This window comes from Phaethon aethereus (genome assembly GCF_964289735.1).
Source record: "Phaethon aethereus genome assembly, chromosome: 26".
Classification (NCBI taxonomy): Eukaryota; Metazoa; Chordata; class Aves; order Phaethontiformes; family Phaethontidae; genus Phaethon; species Phaethon aethereus.
In genome coordinates, this window is record NC_138602.1 from 5,168,472 (window position 1) to 5,187,734 (window position 19,263).

General features: G+C 71.6%; 3 protein-coding genes across 3 annotated transcripts; 2 read left to right on the top strand and 1 right to left on the bottom strand.

Moving 5' to 3' along the window:
• Window positions 1–668: 668 nt before the first annotated feature.
• Window positions 669–1,143, top strand: LOC309413673 (UPF0449 protein C19orf25; the record flags this gene model as incomplete). Its single annotated transcript, XM_082010868.1, has 2 exons — window positions 669–816; window positions 906–1,143. The coding sequence occupies 2 exons, from the start codon at window positions 669–671 to the stop codon at window positions 1,100–1,102; spliced, it is 345 nt and encodes a 114-aa protein (XP_081866994.1). The 3' UTR covers window positions 1,103–1,143.
• A 1,239-nt stretch (window positions 1,144–2,382) lies between these two features.
• Window positions 2,383–4,263, top strand: LOC309413730 (granzyme M-like; the record flags this gene model as incomplete). The annotated part of the gene is made up of 5 exons (XM_082010929.1): window positions 2,383–2,443; window positions 2,630–2,837; window positions 2,963–3,107; window positions 3,411–3,665; window positions 3,862–4,263. 5 exons carry the CDS (start codon window positions 2,383–2,385, stop codon window positions 4,087–4,089), a joined length of 897 nt encoding a protein of 298 aa, XP_081867055.1. The 3' UTR covers window positions 4,090–4,263.
• A 1,591-nt stretch (window positions 4,264–5,854) lies between these two features.
• APC2 (APC regulator of WNT signaling pathway 2) lies at window positions 5,855–15,340 on the bottom strand (the record flags this gene model as incomplete). The annotated part of the gene is made up of 14 exons (XM_082010998.1): window positions 15,170–15,340; window positions 14,958–15,048; window positions 14,716–14,884; window positions 14,532–14,640; window positions 14,330–14,443; window positions 13,749–13,826; window positions 12,958–13,038; window positions 12,480–12,864; window positions 12,290–12,385; window positions 12,058–12,197; window positions 11,891–11,968; window positions 11,682–11,798; window positions 11,388–11,602; window positions 5,855–11,300 (listed from the first exon to the last, which is right to left on the bottom strand). The coding sequence occupies exons 1-14, from the start codon at window positions 15,308–15,310 to the stop codon at window positions 5,855–5,857; spliced, it is 7,260 nt and encodes a 2,419-aa protein (XP_081867124.1). The 5' UTR covers window positions 15,311–15,340.
• Window positions 15,341–19,263: the final 3,923 nt, after the last annotated feature.

A 19,263-nucleotide genomic window follows, 5' to 3' on the forward strand; every position in this document is an offset into this window, starting at 1 on the left:
GCGGTACCTTTAGGAGGGGCGGGGCTCCGGCGCCGGGGCGGGGCTCCGGCGCCGGGGCGGGGGCGGGGCTCCGGGGCGGGGGCGGGGCGCGCTGGGATGACGACACTCCGGGGCGCGCCGGAAGTGAGGCAGCGTGGCGGGGCGCCGGCGCTACGGTGCCCGGGAGCAGGGCGGTGGGTGAGGAGCTAGGCCGGGGGCGTGTCTGTCCGTCCGGAGTAACGCGCGGCGGAGGCGGTCGGTCTGTCTGTCCTGGGGGGGGCCCGAGGGTCTCTGTCCCTAAGGACGGGGAGCGGCTCTGTCTGTCCCAGGGGCAGGGAGCTCTGTCTGTCCCGGGAGGGGACGGGGGGTTGCTGTGTCTGTCCGGGGGGGGCCGGCGGGGGGGGGGGTGTGTCTTTCTCTCTGTCTGTCCTGGGGTGGACAAGGCGGGGGGGGGCGGCTCTGTCTGTCTGTCTGTCCCAGGGGCGGGGTGAGACGGGTTTCTGTCCGTCCTGGGGCAGGGAGGGGGAGGTCGGTCTGTCTGTCTGTCTAACACGCTTCGAGAGGGCTGCTGTCTGTCCTGGGGCAGCGGAGGGGGTCTGTCTGTCTGTCTGTATGGAGCCGGGGGGAGCAGCGCAGCCCCCTCATCCCGTGCCCCCCGCGCCAGCCCCCGCGCATGAGGCCACCCCGTGATGAGCTCCAAGGCCAAGCGGGTGCTGCCCACCCGCCCTGAGCCCCCCAGCGTGGAGCAGATCCTGGCCGACGTGCGGGGCACCCACCCGGCCGACCCCGTCTTCCTCCTCCCCACGGAGCCCCACCGGGACCACGGCCCCTCCCCAGGTGAGCCCCTGGGGAGCAGCCGAGAGCAGCGGGTGGGGTGCTCCACCAGCCCCTGCTGAGCCTCCCACCGTGGCTCTGCCCCCCGCCAGGCTCCCCCGGCCCCAGCAGGCAGGAGGCTCCTGCGGAGGAGCGGGAGCGGTTGTATCGGCAGAGCCGCTCCTACGTGGAGATGAACCAGCGGCTGCAGGAGTCCCGGGAGCGGCTGCGGGAGCGGTGCGAGGAGCTGCGGCGGGCGGGAGCGGCACTGGAGCGCGGCATCTCGGAAATGAAGCAGAAAGCTTTCTGAGGCCAGCAGGCTCCGTCTGGGCGGTGTTGGTGCTTGGGACGCGCCGCAGTTACGGTTTCGCCTGCCCAAATCAGGGGTAGAACCAATTGCGTTTGATTTACGGGAGGATCTGGCATTGCTGCGGCTTGCCGGCACCTCACCGGCGTGCGAGAGGGCCAGGGCTGTGCCACCTTGGCAGCCTGACCTTTTTCTGGGGAGCGGCGGGACCTGCTGCCCGTGCCAGGGAGGGGCTGTCCGGGCGCCGTGGCAGGTTCTTGGCGTGGGAGGAAAGGCTCGGCCACCACGTTTGGTCCCGGCTGTCCATGAACTCGATGTCCTCCTCCCTGGTGGGTGGCATGTCATCTGCGCCCTCACGCCGAGGCTTCACCTATGACTTTTCCATCTGGTACTGCCCTGAGGACGACCACATCGCCTCCTGCATCTCGGAGCGCTTGAAGAAAGAGGGTTTTCGGGGCTACACAGAGCACCAGGACGAAGTGGCTGGGACATCCGTCATCCTGACTGCCATCGAGGTGATTGAGGCCAGCCGGGTGGCCATCCTCCTCCTCTCCACCAAGTCCCTGGGTGACCCGTGGTGCCAGCGCGTTTCCCAGTGGAACCTGTATCACATCATCCACTGCCATGGGACCAAGATGATCCCCGTGTACGTGGGCGTGAAGAAAGCCGAGGTGCCTCCCTTCCTGCAGCACCTCATTGAGCTGGAGTACCAGACCGAGTTCTTCTTCGACAGGCTTGTGGACAGCCTGAGAATATCCCGCTCGGCAGCGAGCAAAGCCAGGCCTGCCCGCTCCTCCAAAGCAAAGAGCTGAGGGACCGCGAGTGGCCGGGCTCTGGTTTTGCAGCCTGCTCGGGCGCCAGAAGTGGTGGTGGGAGCGGAGTTGTCCTGCCCTGGTAATAAAGGTGGTGGGAACAGGTCACCCCAGTGCTGGCGATTGTCACCAATCTCATTAAAAACCCTTCTCAGAGAACTGAAGATGTGATGTTCTGTCCGCACGCCCCCGTGTCGCTTGCTGAGCAGGGAGTGAGGTCAAAGTAAAACCCCAGCAAGCACCAGGGTTGCTGTGGGTGGTTTTACACCCCCCAGCATTCGCCCTGCCCGCAGGCGCCTCTTCCGCTTCCCCCCCCCCTTAGTGCCCCGCTGCCACCCTGCACCGCTTTCACATGTGACGTGGGACCTCCTCCGCCACTGCACTGGCTTGGCGTGGGGCGCGGCAGCGTCGCGTCGCTGCCGCAGAGGGATGCGGAGCTGGCGGACGCTGCCACCCCACAGCGGGCAAGGGATGGGGGCGAGGGGCTGCCTGGGGCTGCTGGTGCTGCTGGCCCTCCCTTTGGCCGGGCCGGGTGAGCGCCGGGTGCGGCAGCCGGGGGGGTTTCGGTATTGCTGGCTGCGGAGGGGGGCAGCCAGCGGGGTCTCGGCATCGCTGGCTGCAGCGGGGGGCAGTCGGCTTTGCAGGGGTGGGGTTGCTGGATGTGCTGCTGGGGGGCTGCTGGCTGGGGACCCCCGGCCTTTCCCTCTTGGTGGGGCAGCTGACCGGCAGCGGCAGGACGGGAGACAGGCTCTCCTCTTCCCAGCAGCGTGGGGCTGGCTCCAGCCGTCGGTCATCGGGGGCCGTGAGGCCAAACCCCACTCCAGGCCCTACATGGTGTCCGTCCAGTTCGGGGGGGTTCACGCCTGCGGGGGAGCGCTGCTGCACAGGCGGTGGGTGCTGACGGCCGCCCACTGCTTCCCTCGGGGGTGAGTCTGGAGCGGCCGCATCCTGCCCGCCACAGGGATGGGGTCTTGGCAGGACACCGTGTGGCCGGCACCGGGCTGTGGCCGGCACCGGGCTGCCGCTGATGCCGGCTCCTGCTGCGGGGCAGGACGAAGGCGGTTGGGACGGCGGTGGTGGGGCTGCACAGCCTGCGGGAGCACGGCGTGGCCACGCAGACCTTCTCCATCCGGGCGGCCTGTCCCCACCCCAGCTACAACCACCAGACGATGGAAAATGACCTTCTCCTGCTCCAGGTGGGGCTTGCACCGGCCGCGGGGAAGGGTGTGCCGTGGGGCAGGAGGAGTGTGACCGTTGGCGGTGCCAGAGAGGGGGCCGAGCAGGTTCGTACCACGCCGGTGCAGCCACAGCGAGGGGCTGGGTGACGTTTCCTGTTCTCACCTCCGAGCACTTTCACAGCTCGGCGACGTCTCCCCGCTCCTGCGGCGCTGCGCCGGCTCGGTGCTCCTCCTCAGCCGCCCACCCACTGCACTGGGGTGCTCCCTTGCCAGCCCCCCGCCGCGGCGGGGGTCTGACACTGCCCACCACCCTGCCTGCAGCTGGAGGGGACGGTGACGCTGAGCAGGACGCGGCGGCTCATCGGGCTGCTGGGGCGGGAGCCGGCGGCCGGGGCGGCGTGCAGCCTGGCGGGCTGGGGCGCCCGCAGGCGCGGTGGGCTCTCGCCCACGCTGCAGGAGCTGGAGGTCGCGGTGCTGGACGTGCGGATGTGCAACAACAGCCGCTTCTGGAACGGCGGCATCGCCCCCACCATGATCTGCTTCCAGGGACGCCGCGGGGGCTCGGCACCCTCCAAGGTGAGGAGCTGGGTGGGGGCAAAGGGCTTCGCACCGCGGCCAACCGGCTGCAAAGCTCTGTCCCACCCTGAGCCGCCGTTCCTGGGCACAGCGGGGAGGATGCTCACCCCGAGCAGGGAAGTGAGATGCTCCCATAGCCCATGGGGGGGTCCCTGGCCCCTGGTCGGGGTCCACTCCCACTGTCATCTCCACCCAGGGTGACTCCGGGGGCCCCTTGGTGTGCGGGAAGCGGGCTGCGGTGGCCGGCGTGCTGTCCTTCAGCAGCCAGGACCTCACCGACCCTTTCAAGCCGCCAGTTGCCACCTCGGCCGTGAAGCACAAGAAATGGATCCGGAAAACGCTGCGGGGGGGCTGCGGCTCGCCCCTGCCCAGGCACGCGGGACAGACAGACCACCCCTTCCTATTTACACAGGTTGGCTTTTAATTCTTAATACTGTCCGGAGTCCCGGTAAAATAACATCCTTAGTACATACATACAGCGATGGGGGGAGCGGGGCACCGCAAAGCCCGGCGGGGTTGTCCCCGGCGGAGGGCTGAAGCCGACGGGCCAGCGTGGAGCAGAGGCGGGCGAGAGCGGGGCTGGGCGGCGGGGCCGGGAGCCGGGGCCGCGCGTGGGGCGACGCCGGCGCTCCTGGCACGTCCTGCGCTCCTGGCACGTCCTGCGCTCGGTTACAGCGCCGGGGAGTGGGGGCACGTGCCGGCCCCAGGGGCTTCGCCCCCGTCTCTTCAGCCCCTGCCCCGGGTCCCGCTGTGCTGGCCGCGGGCTCCCGGCCCCTGCCGGCACCGAGTCCGCAGCGGGCACCGGTCTGTGCACATCCCCACGACCCCGGTGCACGTCCCTGGGGACCCCGCGCGTGTCCCCACAGCCCTGGTGTCGCCCTGGCCCCCGTGCGGACCCCTATGGCTGCCGGTGCAACTCCCCAGAGCCCCTCGCTCTGTCCCCACAGCCCCCCGGGGGTATCCCCGTGTCCCCTGCCCACGTCCCCACAGCCCCACGTCTGTCCCTGCAGCCCCCCCACGGCACCGGTATCGGGGGGGCCCATAGGTCACCCCAGCCAAAGCGGGCAGCGAGCCACAGGTTGTGAGGATTGGGAGACACCCAAGGGGTGGGGGAGCACGCGGATTGGGGGGGTCCCTCCACAGCCCGACCCGCTCCCCGGCGCCGAGGCGCTTCCCGCACCCCCCAACCTCGGCACACGCGGCCGGCTGGCAGCAGCAGCCGGGGCGTCCCCGGTGCTTTGGGGCTGGGAGCCCCCGTGCTCGTGGGCGTAATCCAGTCCTGGATGGACTCGTGTCCACAGCTCGCGGGGACGCGCCGGGATCCTGGCCGCGAGCCGGGATGGGGCTCTTCCACCCCGGGGGTGGGAGGCTGGGGGGCTGCGGCTGGGGGTGAGGGGCCCAGACCCTTCCCTGGGGGTTGGGCGCACCCTGGTGCCAGCTCAGCACCCTGTCCCCTCCCAGGGCAGCTCCCCAGCCTGGTGACAAGACCCTGCGAGCAGCCCCCCGGGACCCCGGCCACGTACCAGCAGGTGCCTGCCCGGCTCCTCCCGCACCTTTTCCTCCCGGTGCCGCCTCCAACCAGCGCAAGCACCAGGGCTGCGGTTACCCGCTAGCGATCAGCCGCGCGCCTTAATTACGAGCCTCCAGCAGCACAAATGGGGGGTCCTGGCCCCCGTCTCCCCCCCGCGAAGCCTCTCCCTGTGTTGATGCAGCCGTGCGTTCCCTCCTCCCGTTAATAAACGGCTGGCAGAGCCAGGCGCTGGTGCCGAGGCGAGCTGAAGCGTGCGGCGGAGACCTGGTGTTGCGGCGCAGCATGCCGTCTTCCCGGCGCGCAGGATCAGGCCCTGGTTCAGCCTCTGCCTGAGGCGAGGGAGCGGGATGGGGGGACATGGGGATGCGGCCCCCCCCTTGCCTCGTCCCGGGATGTCCATCAGCGGGAGGAGACGGCCAGGTGGGGGCAACAGCCCCGGCGCCCTGCGGGTCCCCCCGGCTCTGCCCAGTCCTCGGCGCTGGGAACTGCGATGCTGCCGTTCGGCAAGACCCCAGCCGGGGCAGGCAGCGGGCTGGGGCGACCCGCCGGTCCCCAGCCGTGCCACGTCGCCATCGCCCCCCCAGCACAGTCCTGGGCAGCTCCCGTGGGGTGGGGGGTGTCACGGGACCCTCGCCGGGGCTTCATCCGCGGCAGCTGCTCACGCCTGGATTTTCTCCATCGCCTTGTCAGCCACCGCTGTCACCGCCATGGGGCTGGGGACGTAGTTGAAGGGGGTGACGCGGGCGGCTCTGCTTGGGGAGCCGTGCCGGCTGGCGGGGAAGGTCCCGGCGGGCGCCTCGTGGCCGAAGGAGATGGGCAGGGCGGCTTTGGCGGGGGCCGGGGCTTCGGCGGTGCGGGCGTGCGGCGGCCCCTCGCGGGTCTCCAGCGTGGGAGAGGTGCTGGAGTTGGTCTTGGCGGTGGAGAAGTCCTCGGTCTGCACCACGGCATCGCTGGTCTTCCGGGGGCCGGGGGTGCCGGGGCGCTCCTCCTCGCCGGCCCCCGCCAGCGGCAGGGCGGAGGAGGGCAGCGTGCTCTTGAGGATGTGGGGGATGTCTTCGTCCCGAATCCTCCGCCACGTGCCCTTCATCACCACCACCGGTGGCTTCGCCGGCTGCCCGCTGGGCACCGCCTCGGTCTGCCGCCGCCGTGCCGAAGCCTCGGAGCGGGCGGAGAGGACGGAGGAAGGGCTGCCTGTCCTCCGCGCCACGCTGATGTTGGGTGAGGACGAGTACCTCTTGAAGGGCTCGGGCGCAGGGGTGCTGGTCTTCACCGGCAGCCGGGATGGGCTCTCGGAGCTGGTTCTCCGCGGCGGTTTGGCCCCGGCGGGGACTTTGCCGCCAGGCTGGGCCCTGGGGACGAGAGGCCGTGGGCTGGGGGCTGCCGGTTTGGCCGCCTTGAGCTCCTCGCAGCGGGAGGAGCAGAGGAAGACGGCCGGGAGGGCGGCGCGGCTGCGCTGTGGGGAGGCGCGGCGAGGTAGAGAGGCCGCCGGCTGCGCCGGGGAGAGCTCGGCGCGGTGCCGCAGCAGCAGGCTGGACGACTCCTTGATGAAGGTGAGCTGGCGCAGGAAGCCGGAGCGGTCCGAGTCGCTCCCGCTGGAACGGGCGGACGACACCCGCACCAGGTTGAGCCGGCCGCCGCCCGGCCCCCCTGGCCCACCGCCCCGTGCCTTGCCGCCGGCCGCCTGCTCCTCCAGCGCCGGCATGGGCCCCCGGCCCGGCAGCACCTTCCTGCTGGGCTTCTGCATGAAGGGGATGCGGACGGGCGACTTCTGCGTCTTGGACTGCTTGGGGGCCGGGGACTTGGGGGCTGGGGCTCTGGCCGGGGGTCCCGGCGGGGAGGGCGAGCCGCCCGCCTTGCCCGCAGCCGGGGGACCCTGCTTGGCGAGCTGGGAGGGCGACGGCAGCTTCTTGGGTGCGTGCTGGGAGGGGGTGGAGGTGCGGGAGGAGCCCGACGAGGGGGGTCCCTTGCCGATGCGGGCGGGCGGCGTCGTGCTCCTCTTGGGCAGCGCCAGGTCGCCGGTGTCAGGCGGCTTGCCCAGCCGGTGCAGGCTGCGCGAGCGCTGCTGGCTCAGGGAGAGGTTCTTGGCCGGCGGCGCCTCAGGCTTCGCCGCGGGGCTTTTCCTCGGGGTGGCCCGCGGGCTTGGGGCGTCCTTGGCCAGGCTGGGCATGTAGATGACTGTCCTGCCGCGGAAGACCACAGGCAGGTTGGGCACCGGCTTGGTGGGCGCCGGGCTCCGCTCCGCCCTGGTGTTTCCGCGGCCAGCGGGACGGGCGCCCAGCACATCCTTCCTCTCTGGACGGCTCTTGCTGTGCTCCCTCCTCGCCGCATCCCGGCCGGCCCCGCTGCCGGCTCGCTGCTTCTCCTGCCTGCCCAGGGAGAGCTGCAGGGTGGACCCGACCGAGAGCCCCGACACGAAGGAGAGGATGGAGTCGGATTCGGAGGAAGGCTCCCGCGAGAGGGAGGCAGCCGCCTGGTGCAGCCAGGTGACGATGGAGTTGGCACCCTCCTGGATGGCTTGCCACTCCACGCTGTCCAGGTCCGAGCCCCGGTCGGAGCCGGTGTCCTCGGCGGGGCGATGCCTCACCTCCGCTTTCCGCTCCCTCCCGCTGGCACCCGGCGGCTTCTGCTTGCGCTCCGCCATCCTCCGCCGAGCCGAGGGCCGCCGGCGCTTGGGCACGGCTGAGCCGGTGCACGTCTGCAGCAGGTCGTCCTCCGAGTTGAGGCTGGGGGAACCCCCCCGCGCCTGCCCCACCGCCGCCGCGGGCCGCGGCCGGGGGGCTTTGCCGCAGGGCTGGCCCCGCTCCCCGCCGTCGGAGAGGTTGGCATCGCTCAGGGAGCTCATGGAGGAGCTGAGGGAGTAGCACGGCGGCGTCTCATCGGCGATGAGGTTGTTCTGCGGCTTCGTCTTCGCGGGCCGGGGACCGGGCTCAGGCTCCCTGCGGGGGACGGAGCCGCCCCAGGGCTCCCTCCCGGGCACGCGGCCGGGCCGGGCTCTGCCGCCGGACACCTCCCTGCCCGCCTCGGGCAGCTCGTCCGAGTCCTGCTCGTAGAAGCAGTAGACGGCTTCCTCCGTCGGCGTGGTGTGGCACAGCGACTGGAAGGCCGCCCCATCTTCCCGGGGAGCGTCCTTCCCCCCGGCGGGACCGCCGCCCCTCCCCACCTCCAGCTCCAGGCCGGATCCGCTCTTCAGGGGGGCCTGGCCTCGCGTCCCCTCCCCGCCTTGGCCACGGCTCGACCCCGCTTTGCCCTTGCAGGCTGAGCTCAGCCGGGCAGGCGCCGAGCTGCCGGAGGCGGCTCTCCTGGCCGGGACGGCGCCGGCGCTGCCCGCCTCGCGATGCCCCTCGGGCAGAGCCCCCGCCGGGCGCCCGGTCCCCGGGCCGCGGGGGTGCTCAGCCTCCTCGGCGGCCGGGTAGCGCAGGGTCTCGTCGCTCAGCGAGGCGGCACTGGAGAAGTTGACGGGGGTCCCGTCGGCCGAGTCGGTAAAGGAGTCGTCATCCTTGAAGAGGTCGCGGGTGGTGGCACGCAGGTGCTTGGGGACGCTGGGGTGCGCGTGGGCTGGCACCAGCATGTAGACGGGGACGTGCACCGGCTTCTTCGTCTGGGGGTGGAGGACCTGGCCAGAGAGCAGGGAGGTCTTCACCTTGCGGAAGCGGGAGGGCATGGCGGAGCTGATGCACTCCTTCAGGATCTCGATGTCGTCATCGGAGGGGGGCTCGGGGCGGTCGGCCCGCCGCCGGCCCTCCAGGTACCGCTCCTCCCGCCGCTCCTCCTGCTTCTCGTGAGCCGCGAAATTCAGGCTGTTCTTCTCTGGGAAGGTGGGCATCAGCTTGAGCTCCACGTCCTTCTGGACGTAGTGCTCGTGGAGGGGCAGGGCGCTCAGGCTGGAGGCGCAGGAGAAGTTCTCGTTGGGTTTCTCCACCGTGAAGTAGACCATGGAGTCCAGGTCCTGGGGCAGCTGGAAGCGTTCCTTGAAGTCGGTGATCTCCATGAACTTCTTGACGTTGTTCTCCCACTGGATGTTGAACTGGCTGGTCTCCTTCTCTGGTTGGCAGCCCAGCTCAAAGAGGGGTGTCTTGCTGCGGCTGGGTGGCATGGTCTGCCCGGGGCTGTCGGGCAGCTCGCTGGGGCTGATGGTGCCGCTGATCATCTCGCTGCAAGGGTCGCTCTGGATGGAGCTGGCGATGGAGGGGCTCTCAAAGCTGCCCAGGGAGCTGACGGAGCTGCAGCGGCTCATCACCAGCGGCGTCTCCTGGATGTAGTTCTCCGAGGAGCTCGAGGGCGTGAGGTCCTCCTGGCGCGATGGCGACGACTCCCGCAGGAAGATCTTGTCGCGCTTCGGGAAGGGGATGGTGATGGGCTGGGAAATCCCCGCCAGTGTGGCCGGACCCGGATCCACCGCCTTCTCCTTCTCCTGCCTCCCATCCTTGCCTTCCCCGTCCCCTTCCTCCATCTCCAGGATCTCCAGGGAGGAGTCGCTGTCCAGGTCGTTCTCACTGTGGCTCTGCCCGTCCAGCACATTGTCTGCCGAGGAGAGGGAGGAGAGGGAGCTGCACCGGGAGAAGCAGATCGGGGTGTCCTCCACCGAGTACTTCTGCACCGACTCCTGCTCCGCTGTGGCCGGCGGGTGGGCAGGCAGCTTCTCCGGGATCTTGCTCAGGGTCTCGGCTGTCTGCAGCAGCGCCGGGGCGAGCCAGGCTTGCTTTCTGCCCAGGAGGGAGGGGTGGTGGCCGGCGCCAGCGGCTGCACCGCTCTTGGCCAGGCTCTCGAGCAGGGGGATGTGCTGGTAGGATGGGGAGAGTTTGATGGTGCGGACCTGGGGGTCGGGGGAGAGCTTGCTGCCCGCCTCCTTCTTCCACTCAGGCTCCTTCTCCAGCGCCTTGGGGCCGGGGAAAGTCACCGTCTTCTTGGCCCGTTCGGGCAGGTCTCGCTGCTCCGGCTTGTCCGGCTCAGCTGGGTCTCTGCCCTTGAGCACGGGGGGTTCGACCCGCTCCGGCTTGCCTCCCAGGATGCTCTTGAGGTCGAGCCGGCTCGGCCGCTTCTGGTACCGCTGCAGCTCGTCCCGGTACTCGAGGAAGGTGGCCCTGGTGCAGGGCTTCATGTGCTCCTTGGTGCAGTAACCGTCACTGGTGCTGCCGCTGTTGAGGCTGTCGTTGGACAGGCTGGTGTAGGCGGTCTTCAGCCGCAGCAGCGTGTGCGCCCGGCTCAGGCTCTCCCGCCTGGCGAAGCTGCCGGCGTCCGAGAGGCGACACGGCGAGCAGGACTGGGCGCGCGCCTCGTGCACCTCCTCGGGGCCGTACTGCCAGTCCAGGCAGTGGTCCTCCGAGCTGAGGCTGAAGCTGTCATCCGAGGAGGTGTGCATGGTGGAGATGTCCTCCACCAGCTTGTCGATCTTGGCCACCGTGCTGGAGATCTTGTTGGCCAACTTCTCAGCGGCCAGTGAGACGTCGTCCTCCGGCAGCGGCAGCTTCTTGGGCTCTGCCGGCTTGCCGCTGCCGTCCTTCTCCGGCTCCGGACATCGCCGCTGTGCCAGCGCCCGGGGCAGCGCCTGCCCCTGGAGGAAGGAGGAGTTGAGGAACATGGAGAGGACGGAGGCACTGGCCGTCTCCACACCGGTGGAGACGTTGGGCACCTCGTCATCATCGAAGCAGCCGGAGTCAGAGGCGTAGTCCTTCACCAGGTTCTCCATGTGCCGTGCCGGCTTCTTGGCGCTCTGGCTCTTCAGGCTCTGCTTCTCCATGGTGTCAAAGGTCTCAGCCAAGTGCTTGGCATCCAGCTCGGCCTCCAGCGCCTTCTGCTTGCGCATGTAGAGCGAGGGCATGCAGGAGCCCGGCGAGACGACGGCGGCGTCCTTGTACTTGGGGGGCCGGTTGGTGAGGAGGTTGCGGAGAGCGGCCGCGCTGCCCATGGCGATCATCTTGTGCTTGGAGTGGATGAGGTTGCGCAGCATGCTGACGGCCCCCAGGTCCCAGAGCAGCTCCTGGTCGCGGGGGCTACGGGCAGACAGGTTCCAGAGGGTGCCGCAGGCGTTGCTGACGATGGTGAGGCTGTGCGAGCGCAGGTGCTGCAGCAGCGTCTGCAGGCAGTTGTGGTCCCGGAGCACCTGCCTGTGGGACAAGGGGGGGACCCCCGGCCGTCAGGACGATCCCTGACCCCCGTCTCCGCCGCCGTCCCCACCCCGTGGTCGCCCTCACCTGTAGTCCTCCCGCGTGGCGACGAGGCTGGAGACGTTCCTGAGGATGCCGCCGCCGCTCTCGATGATGGCCAGCGAGTTGCTCTGGCACTTGTAGGTGAGGGTGCTCACCAGGAAGCCCAAGGCTCCCTCCACCCCGCAGATGGCGGCTTTGTTCTCCGTGCTGTGCGCCGACAGGTTCCACAGCGCGCTCAGGACGCTCTTCAGCGTGGACTCCTGTCCCGGGGGGACACGCGCACCCATCAGTCCCTGTCCGGCCGCCCCGGCACCCGCTCCCGCCCGCTCCGGCGCTCACCTTGCCGGCGTGCAGCGCGCAGCGCGTCAGCCCGGTCACGCTGCCCACCTCCCGCAGCACCTTCTTGCTGTTGATGTCGGCTCGCCAGGAGAGGTTCCTCAGGATGCTGGAGACCACCTGGGAGGGCAGAGCAGGGTGGGTGGGCGCCGGGACCGTGCCCCCGCCTGCCCCCCCGCCCCGGGTGAGCCCCCCGCGCCGCCGGCACCCACCTGGTGCAGCTCCTCGCTGTCGGAGCCCAGCTGAGCCACGATGGCCTCCATGCAGCCACGGCGGGAGCACAGCGTCGCCTGCGGGGACGGTGAGGATGGCCAGAGCGATGCCGCAGCCCCCCGGGGCCCCCCCCCCCCGCCCCGCAGCCCCCCCGGCGCCCCCCCACCTTGTTGACCACGTCGCCGAAGGTGAGGTTGGTGAGGGCCATGCCCGCGTAGCGCCGCAGTGCCAGGTTGAGGGGGTCGCTCGTCATCTTGTGCATCTCGTAGTCCACCTGCAGCAGCTCGGCCACCGCCTGCAGCCCGCCTGCGGGAGGGGAGAGGGGGTGACTCGGGCAAGGGACCCCCCGGCACCCCTTCCCCAGCGCCGCCGCCGTCGCAGCGGCGCCCCGCGCTCACCCAGCTCGTTCATGGCCCGCCGGTACTCCTCGTCGAAGGAGAGCTTCATGACGGCGCAGGTGGCCTGGCAGATCTGGGGCTCGATGGGCACCGGCGCTGCGGGGAGAGGCGGGGGTCAGCCCCCGGCTCCGGCACCCGACGGGTCCCCCCGCGTCGCCCGCCGCCTCCGGCACCGCGCCGGCCCCCGTACCCGCGCCGCCCTCGGGGCCTCGGCCCCCCTCCCTGCTCCGCATCCGCAGCCAGTCCCAGCAGGTCTCCGAGTAGGAGCGGATCTGCTCCAGCACGTGCAGCACCCGCATCTCCTTCTTGGCCTGGCCCTCGTCGGGCTGCGAGAAGACGATGTTGTGCAGGGCGGCGTTGGCACGCATGCGGGCGTCCTTGGCGCCGGCGGGGCTCTCGGGGGGCCCCGGCTCGCCGTCCGAGCCGTGCAGGATCTGGAGGAGCAGGGGCAGGCAGCCCGACTTGCGCATGGCCAGGCAGCTCTCCTGCGAGCTGGACATGGCCAGCAGCGTGCGGGACATGTCGTCCTTGTCCCGCGTGGCCAGCATGGACAGGAGCCAGAAGACCACCTCCACCTGCGGGGGGGACGACCTGGGGTTACGCCTGGCCGCCCCCCTCCCCACCGCCAAGGCAGCCCCCCCCCCCTCCCCGGTGCGGCTGCCCCTCACCTTGCCGCTGCCCCCCTCCTCGGGGTGGGTCGGGGGGTCCAGGCTGCCGACCCCCTCCATGCCCGGCGCCTTCCCGCAGAGCTGCAAGGAGGGGGCGGACGGGGGCAGGTTGCGGCGCGCCGCCCTCGCCCCCCCTGCCCTGCCCCTCCCCGCTTTCCAGGAACCCGCCGATGCCGTTACATTCGGCAGCGTCTCCCACTCGTTGCGATCGCGGCTTCCGTCAGCGCCAGGGCTGTATTTTAAGCCGGATTCGGGGCCGATCGGGGGGGGCTGCCACAGTGGCGGGCTCGGGAAGAGCGTGGGCGAGGCGAGAGGGGTGGGCAGCGTGGGCTGCGCCGGGGCCGAGCCCGTGGCGCCGATTGCGTGGGTCGGCGACGGAGGGGCCGCGCGGGATGTGGGGCTGGCTGGGGCGGTGGGGAGGCTGCGGGTGATGGAGAGGGCAGAGATGATGGAGGGGCTGTGGTGATGGCGAGGTGTGGGTGATGGAGGGGCCGTGGGCAATGGTGGGGCTGGGGGCGATGGTGGGGCTGGGGGGATGATGGAGCTGTGGGCAGTCTCCGGCAGCCGGCAGATGCTGCGGGAGCCACCGTGGCCGCCCGCCCGCCGCGCGCCGTGGCCTACTTCTCGTCTCCATGGCAACTGCCCATTTCACGGCGCCCGAGCCGCACAAAGCCCTGGCTGTGCCGCGCCGGCGGGCGCCGGGGACACGGGGACAATGGCGGGGGGCTGCGCCTGGCCCCCTCCTCCACCCTCCCCAGGCTCCGCCGCCCTGCTCAGCCCCATCCCGCTACCTGCGGCTCCGGCTGCTGCACCTTGTCCTGCGCCTCCATCAGCTCTTTGTCGATCTGCTCCAGCCTGGACGCCCGGATCTGTGGGGGCAGAGCAGGCGTCAGCGAGGGCCGGGACCCCCCCCGGGACCCTCAGCGCCCCCAGAGCCAGGCATGAGGGTGCACGGGGCCGGGGGCAGCTGGGTGCGACGTGCCGGGGTGCGCGGGGTGCGAGGGTGCACGGAGCTGGGTGCGAGGGTGCAGAGAGCCGGGTGTGAGGGTGCGCAGAGCCGGGTGCGAGGGTGCGCAGAAGTGATGCAAGAGTGCACGGAGCCGGGTGCAAGGAGCTGCACGTCAGGGTGCACGGAGCCGGGTGCGAGGGTGCATGGAGCCGTGCTCGAGGGTGCATGGAGCCAGGTGCGAAGGTGCACGGAGCCATGCTTGAGGGTGCACAGAAATGGGTGCGAGGGTGCACGGAGCCGGGTGTGAGGGTGCACAGGGTCGGAGATGGCAGGATGGGGCAGGAAGGCAGCTGGGGCCCCCCGAAGCACAGGACGGGGACAGGGAGGAGGGGAAGGGGAGGGGGCGGCTCCGGCCCCCCTGACCTGCGCCCGCTGCACCATCTCGTCCGCCGTCCCGAAGCGCTCCTCCATGAGCGAGCGGATGTGCTGGGCTTCGAACTCCAGCTGCTGCCGGATGAGATCCATCTGCATGGAAAACTGGGGGGGCCGGGGGGGGGCGGCGTGAGCGGGGCGGGGTCCTGCCCGCGCCCCGGGGCCGGGGGCTGCCCGGACACCCCCCACTCACCGTCTCCACGTGGGGCAGCTCGTCCAGGCGCGTGGCCAGGCTCTGCAGCTGGGCATAGTACCACACCTTCTCCTTCTCCTCCTTCTCGATCTCGCCCAGCAGAAAGCACCTGGGGAGTCGGGGAGCCCCGTCAGCGCAGCCCCCGGCCCCCCCGGCCCCATGCATCCCCCCCCCCGGCCATCACCTCTCCCGGTCGAGCTCCTCCAGCAGCCGGAGGGTGGCTCTGCCCAGGTCCCCGGTGCTGTCGCGGAGGGGCGCGGGCGGCGGCGGGCTGTCCTCGGCGCTGCGCCCGGCTCCGGCCGCCTCCGGGGGGAACTTGAGGTTGTAGAGGCTGGTGATGTCCATCTGCAGGGCTGGGGATGAGGACAGCGGCGTGAGGGTGGGCTCGGCAGGGACCCCCGCTCCCCACCCTGCCTGGGCACCCACCTTTCAGCTGGTCCAGGACCTCCGTCTGCCCCGAGGACACCATGACCCGCGCCTCCTGCTCCAGCTTGCCCTGGAGGTGCTTCAGGACCTCCTAAAACAGGGATGGAGCCGTCAGGGCAGGGGGGGACACACGGACGCGGAGGGAAGCCCCCACGTACCCTTCCCTGCAGCCGCAGCGCGGGGTCCGTGCGCGCCCCTGGGCTCGTCCTCACCTTCATGTCGGAGGTCTCATTCTCCAGCTTGGAGAGGTGGTGGGAGTTGTCCTCCAGCTCCCGCCGGAGGTGGCTGTTCTCCTTCTTCAGCGCCTCCACCTGCCGCACCAGCTGGTCGTACGAGGCGATGGAGCCGGACATCTTCAGCCCCTGCAGCGCCTGCGGGGGGCGGAGGTGGGCAGCACCCCGGGGTGCTCCCTGCGCCCCAGCACCCCGCCACCCGCCCGGGACTGCGGCACAGCCCGGGGGGCCCCCGCCACCCGCAGCCCACCCAGGGAGGGGGCGAGTCGCCCTGGCAAGAGCTGGTGCCCCCCCCAAGCCTCCCAGAAGGGATACCCCCGGCACGGGCGGCAGCGGCCCCGGCCCCCAGCCCCTGCCAGCCCCTGCCTGATTCCCATCCTCCGCCGCAGCTCAGCCCTCCGCTCCCTTCCCCCTTTGTCTTGCTTTTGTCTTCTCCTCCCCGGCACCGTCGCCCACTTTGCTCCCGGCCGCAGCGGGGCCAGCCCCGGCCCCCCGGCAGCGCCCCTGGCCCCGCTCTGCCCCCTCCAGCCGCCCCCAGACCCCGTGTCCCCCCTCAGCCGGCCCCGGCCCCCCAAACCTCCTCCTCGCCGCAGCGCCCACAGCCGCCCCTCGCACCTGCCGGGGGGCATGTGGGGTGCCGGCACACGCGGGCGTGGGGGGGACGGGGACCCCTCGCCACCGCCCCAGCGGGTCGGGCTGGCGGCCGAGAGCGCGACGGCCCCGCGCCGCCTTCGTCAGCGCCACGTGCGTGCACGAGTGTGTGTGCAACGGGTGTGCACGGATGGGGGGGTGAACAGCAGAGAGGGGGCTTCCCTTCTCCCCCCACCCGACTGCACCCCCATCTCGGCATGAGCAAGCGCCCGTGGGCTCGTCCCTCCCTGCGCCCCCCGCGGTGCTGGGGCAGGATCGGGCCCGGCCCCCCCGGCCGCAGAGGGGTCAGGGACAGCGGCTCCCCGGGGCGTCGGCAGAGATCGATCCCCCGGTGCTGCCGGGGTCCCTGCCCGCCCAGAGCTGCCCCACCGAGCGCCCTGGGGTCTCTCTGCCTCCACGAGCCCTTTGGGGGGGCCCCGGCACCCCCCTCCAGCACAGACGCCCCACCCGGCAGCGGTGGGACCCCAGCACCCTCCCCAAGGCCCCGTTGACGTCCTTCCCACGCCGGGAGCCACCCCGGCCCCCACCCCAAAGCACTCCCTCATCCCTGCACCCCACGAGGGCCAGGACCCTGCCGCGGGGTGTGCCTCCCCCCCGGCTCTGTCCCCGCCGCGCCGGGGCGGCAAATAACCCCGGGAGGGCAATAACCCCCCGGGGGGCTGGGCGCGGGGTGGGGTGGGAGGTGACGGAAGGACGGGGGGTGCAGGATGCGGGATGCGGGATGGGGCATGCGGGATGGGGGATGCGGGATGGGGGATGCAGGATGGGGGATGCGGGATGGGGGATGCGGGATGGGGGATGCGGGATGCGGGATCAGCACACAGGCTGCAGCTCTGGGATCCAGGACAGACAATGAGGGATGCAGGAGGGAGGATGGGCGAGGGATGCGGGATGCGGGCCCGGCACAGCCTCCCGTTGCTATGGCGACAGTGGTTGGGGCAGCGCAGGTGGGTCCTTCCCGAGCACCCAGCAGGCACAGAGGGGTTCGGAGGGGTTCGGCACCGCGGGATGCAGTGGGGTGAGGATGATGCCAGAGGGTCCCTGAGGGGCAGCACACAACCCCCCGGCACCCCAAACCTCTCAACACCGACTGAACTGCTCAGAGACAGGAGTCCCCTTCCCCGCTCAGCCCTGCTGGGGGTGGGTGCTGCTTGAGCCCCCTCCCCTGGGGCTGCCCCCGCCCTGCGCGATGCCGGGGTGCTCCGGCCGCCCTCCCCACGGTGCTGTGTCACGCTGCAGTGGGCCCGGATGGGCTGGGACGTGCGGCTGCTGGACCCCCTGGGCAGTACATGTCCCCAGCCCCATTGCATGGTGGGGGGAAACTGAGGCACGAAGCTGTTGCCCCCCCCCCGGACCCCTCATCCCCACAGCTCTGCGGCGACAGCTTCGGTTTGCAGGGGCTCGGGCGCTGCTGGGGCAGACAGCGGCTGGAAGAGCCTGGGGGCTGCTGCAGCCCCTCAGCGGGGCAGGGGCCAGTCTGTGGGACCCCCCCAGCTCCTGGGGGGCTGTCCGTGCAGCCGCAGGGCTGGGGCACCCCACCCCACCAGCACCCCACCAGCCTTGCCCCAGCTCCTGTCCCACTCCTGCCCTGGCCAGGGGAGCCTGGGGGGGGCTGGGGGTTGACGGGGGGAGTCTGAGCCCTGGACCCCGGGTCCCCCGGCGGGGACGGCCGCGCGCAGCGGCCCGCAGCAGCGCTGGGGATCTGCAGCCTGCGGGGAGGGGCTGGCGCGGCGGCACCTGCATTTGCGAAGTGTCTAGACACAACGGGAAAGGGGGGGGCCAGGGCTGCGGGAAGGGGGGGGGCCGGGGCTGCAGCTACGCTCCCACAGCCCACGCTCTGGCACCGTGACCGTCACTGGCCCACGGGACCCGGTGTCCCCTCACGGGCTGGCGGGGGCTCCGCGGTGCGGGGCTCGATCCCGGGCAGGGCCGTGGGCTGCCGTGGGCACAGCCTGGGGGGATGCGATGGCTCAGGGACCCGGGCACCCGGCCCCTCCGACACCCACCAGCTGCCCCTCTCTGCTCAGGGTGCCCTGGGACTGGCCGAGGCCGCTGGCGGGGCCTGGGCCCGTCCGGCAAGGTCCTGGCGGGGAGATGCTGCAGCAGGTCAGCGGTTGGAGAAGCAGCATCTGTGCTGCCCACCGCACCGCATGTCCTCCGCACCGCCCGCTGCCCCCCGCAGCCCTGCCCGCTGCACCCTGCTGCCTGCAGCACCCACGGCTCACTGCACTGCCCGCCGCTGCAGCAGCCTTTTGCACCACGCTGCCCACCGCACCGCACCGCACCGCACCGCACCGCACCGCGCCACCTCAGCCGGGGACGCCTGGGCCTGGGCAGAGCAGGGCAGGGCTGGGGTCTCCTGTGCCCCGCGCACCCCATGCTCCCCACACCTCTCCGCTCCCTCCAGCCCGGCGCCAGCCGTGGGGATGGGGATGGGGGTGGGGACGGGGACCATGCTCGGCCCCAGCACTGCAGCATCAGCCAAGCGCAGCCACCGAGCGCAGCCACCACATCTGAGCCCCCGACCGGCTGCGGCTCCCGGAGCCCCCCGGGACGTTAAACAAACAGCGTGTTGTCACCAGCTCCCGCTGATTGACCTGGCCCCGGGGACCCCCAACCACAGCAAACCCACCCCAGGGAGTGCCAGGCCGGCCCCACGCATGCAGCCTCCCTGCACGGCTCCTGGGTGGCAGGGGCACACGCGGGGCACACGCGGGGGCACATGTGGGGACCCTCGCACATGGGACCTGCTCCCTGCCCATGCACAACACCCGCTCCCCCCTGCAGCACCCACGTCCTTCCCACGCCCCTGCACAGCGGCTGCTCCCGCACACGCGTGCACACACGCACGTATGCTGCATGCACACGCGTGTGCACACGCGCATCATGGCCTTTGGATGAATGCGGAGCCCTGGCAGAGCCCCGCTGGGGCGAGTGCTGGGGCCCCTCTGTGCCCCCAGCAGAGACACCCCCCTGCAGGGACCCCCAGGGCCGGGCCCCCGCCTGCCCCGCGCCCCAGCCGGCGGGCAGGGCGGCCGTGGGAACGGGTACCGGGGCCGGCAGGTGGGGACGTCGCCCGCCCGTGCCTGGGGCAGCACCCACCCCGCACCCCGGCAGGGCTGGGGACGCCCCTGCCCTGGTGGGACCCGGGCATCCCCCACCCCTTGGTGGGAATGAGGTGCTGGTTTAGAGGCCGCGGTTTTTGGGGGGTGGGTTTGGGGTGTGGGGCCCCAGGTCGGGTGCTCAGCCCCAGCCTCCCGAGCGGGGGGAGCGCTTTGGGAGCGTCGCGGGGGGGCTCCGCGGGGAGCCGAGCCCGCATCGGAGCGGGGGGAGATGCTGCCACCCGAGCGGGGACCCCCCGGCCGCCGGCCTCGCTGCTCCCCCCGCCCGCAGGGTGTGGATGGGTATGGGGATGGGGAGGA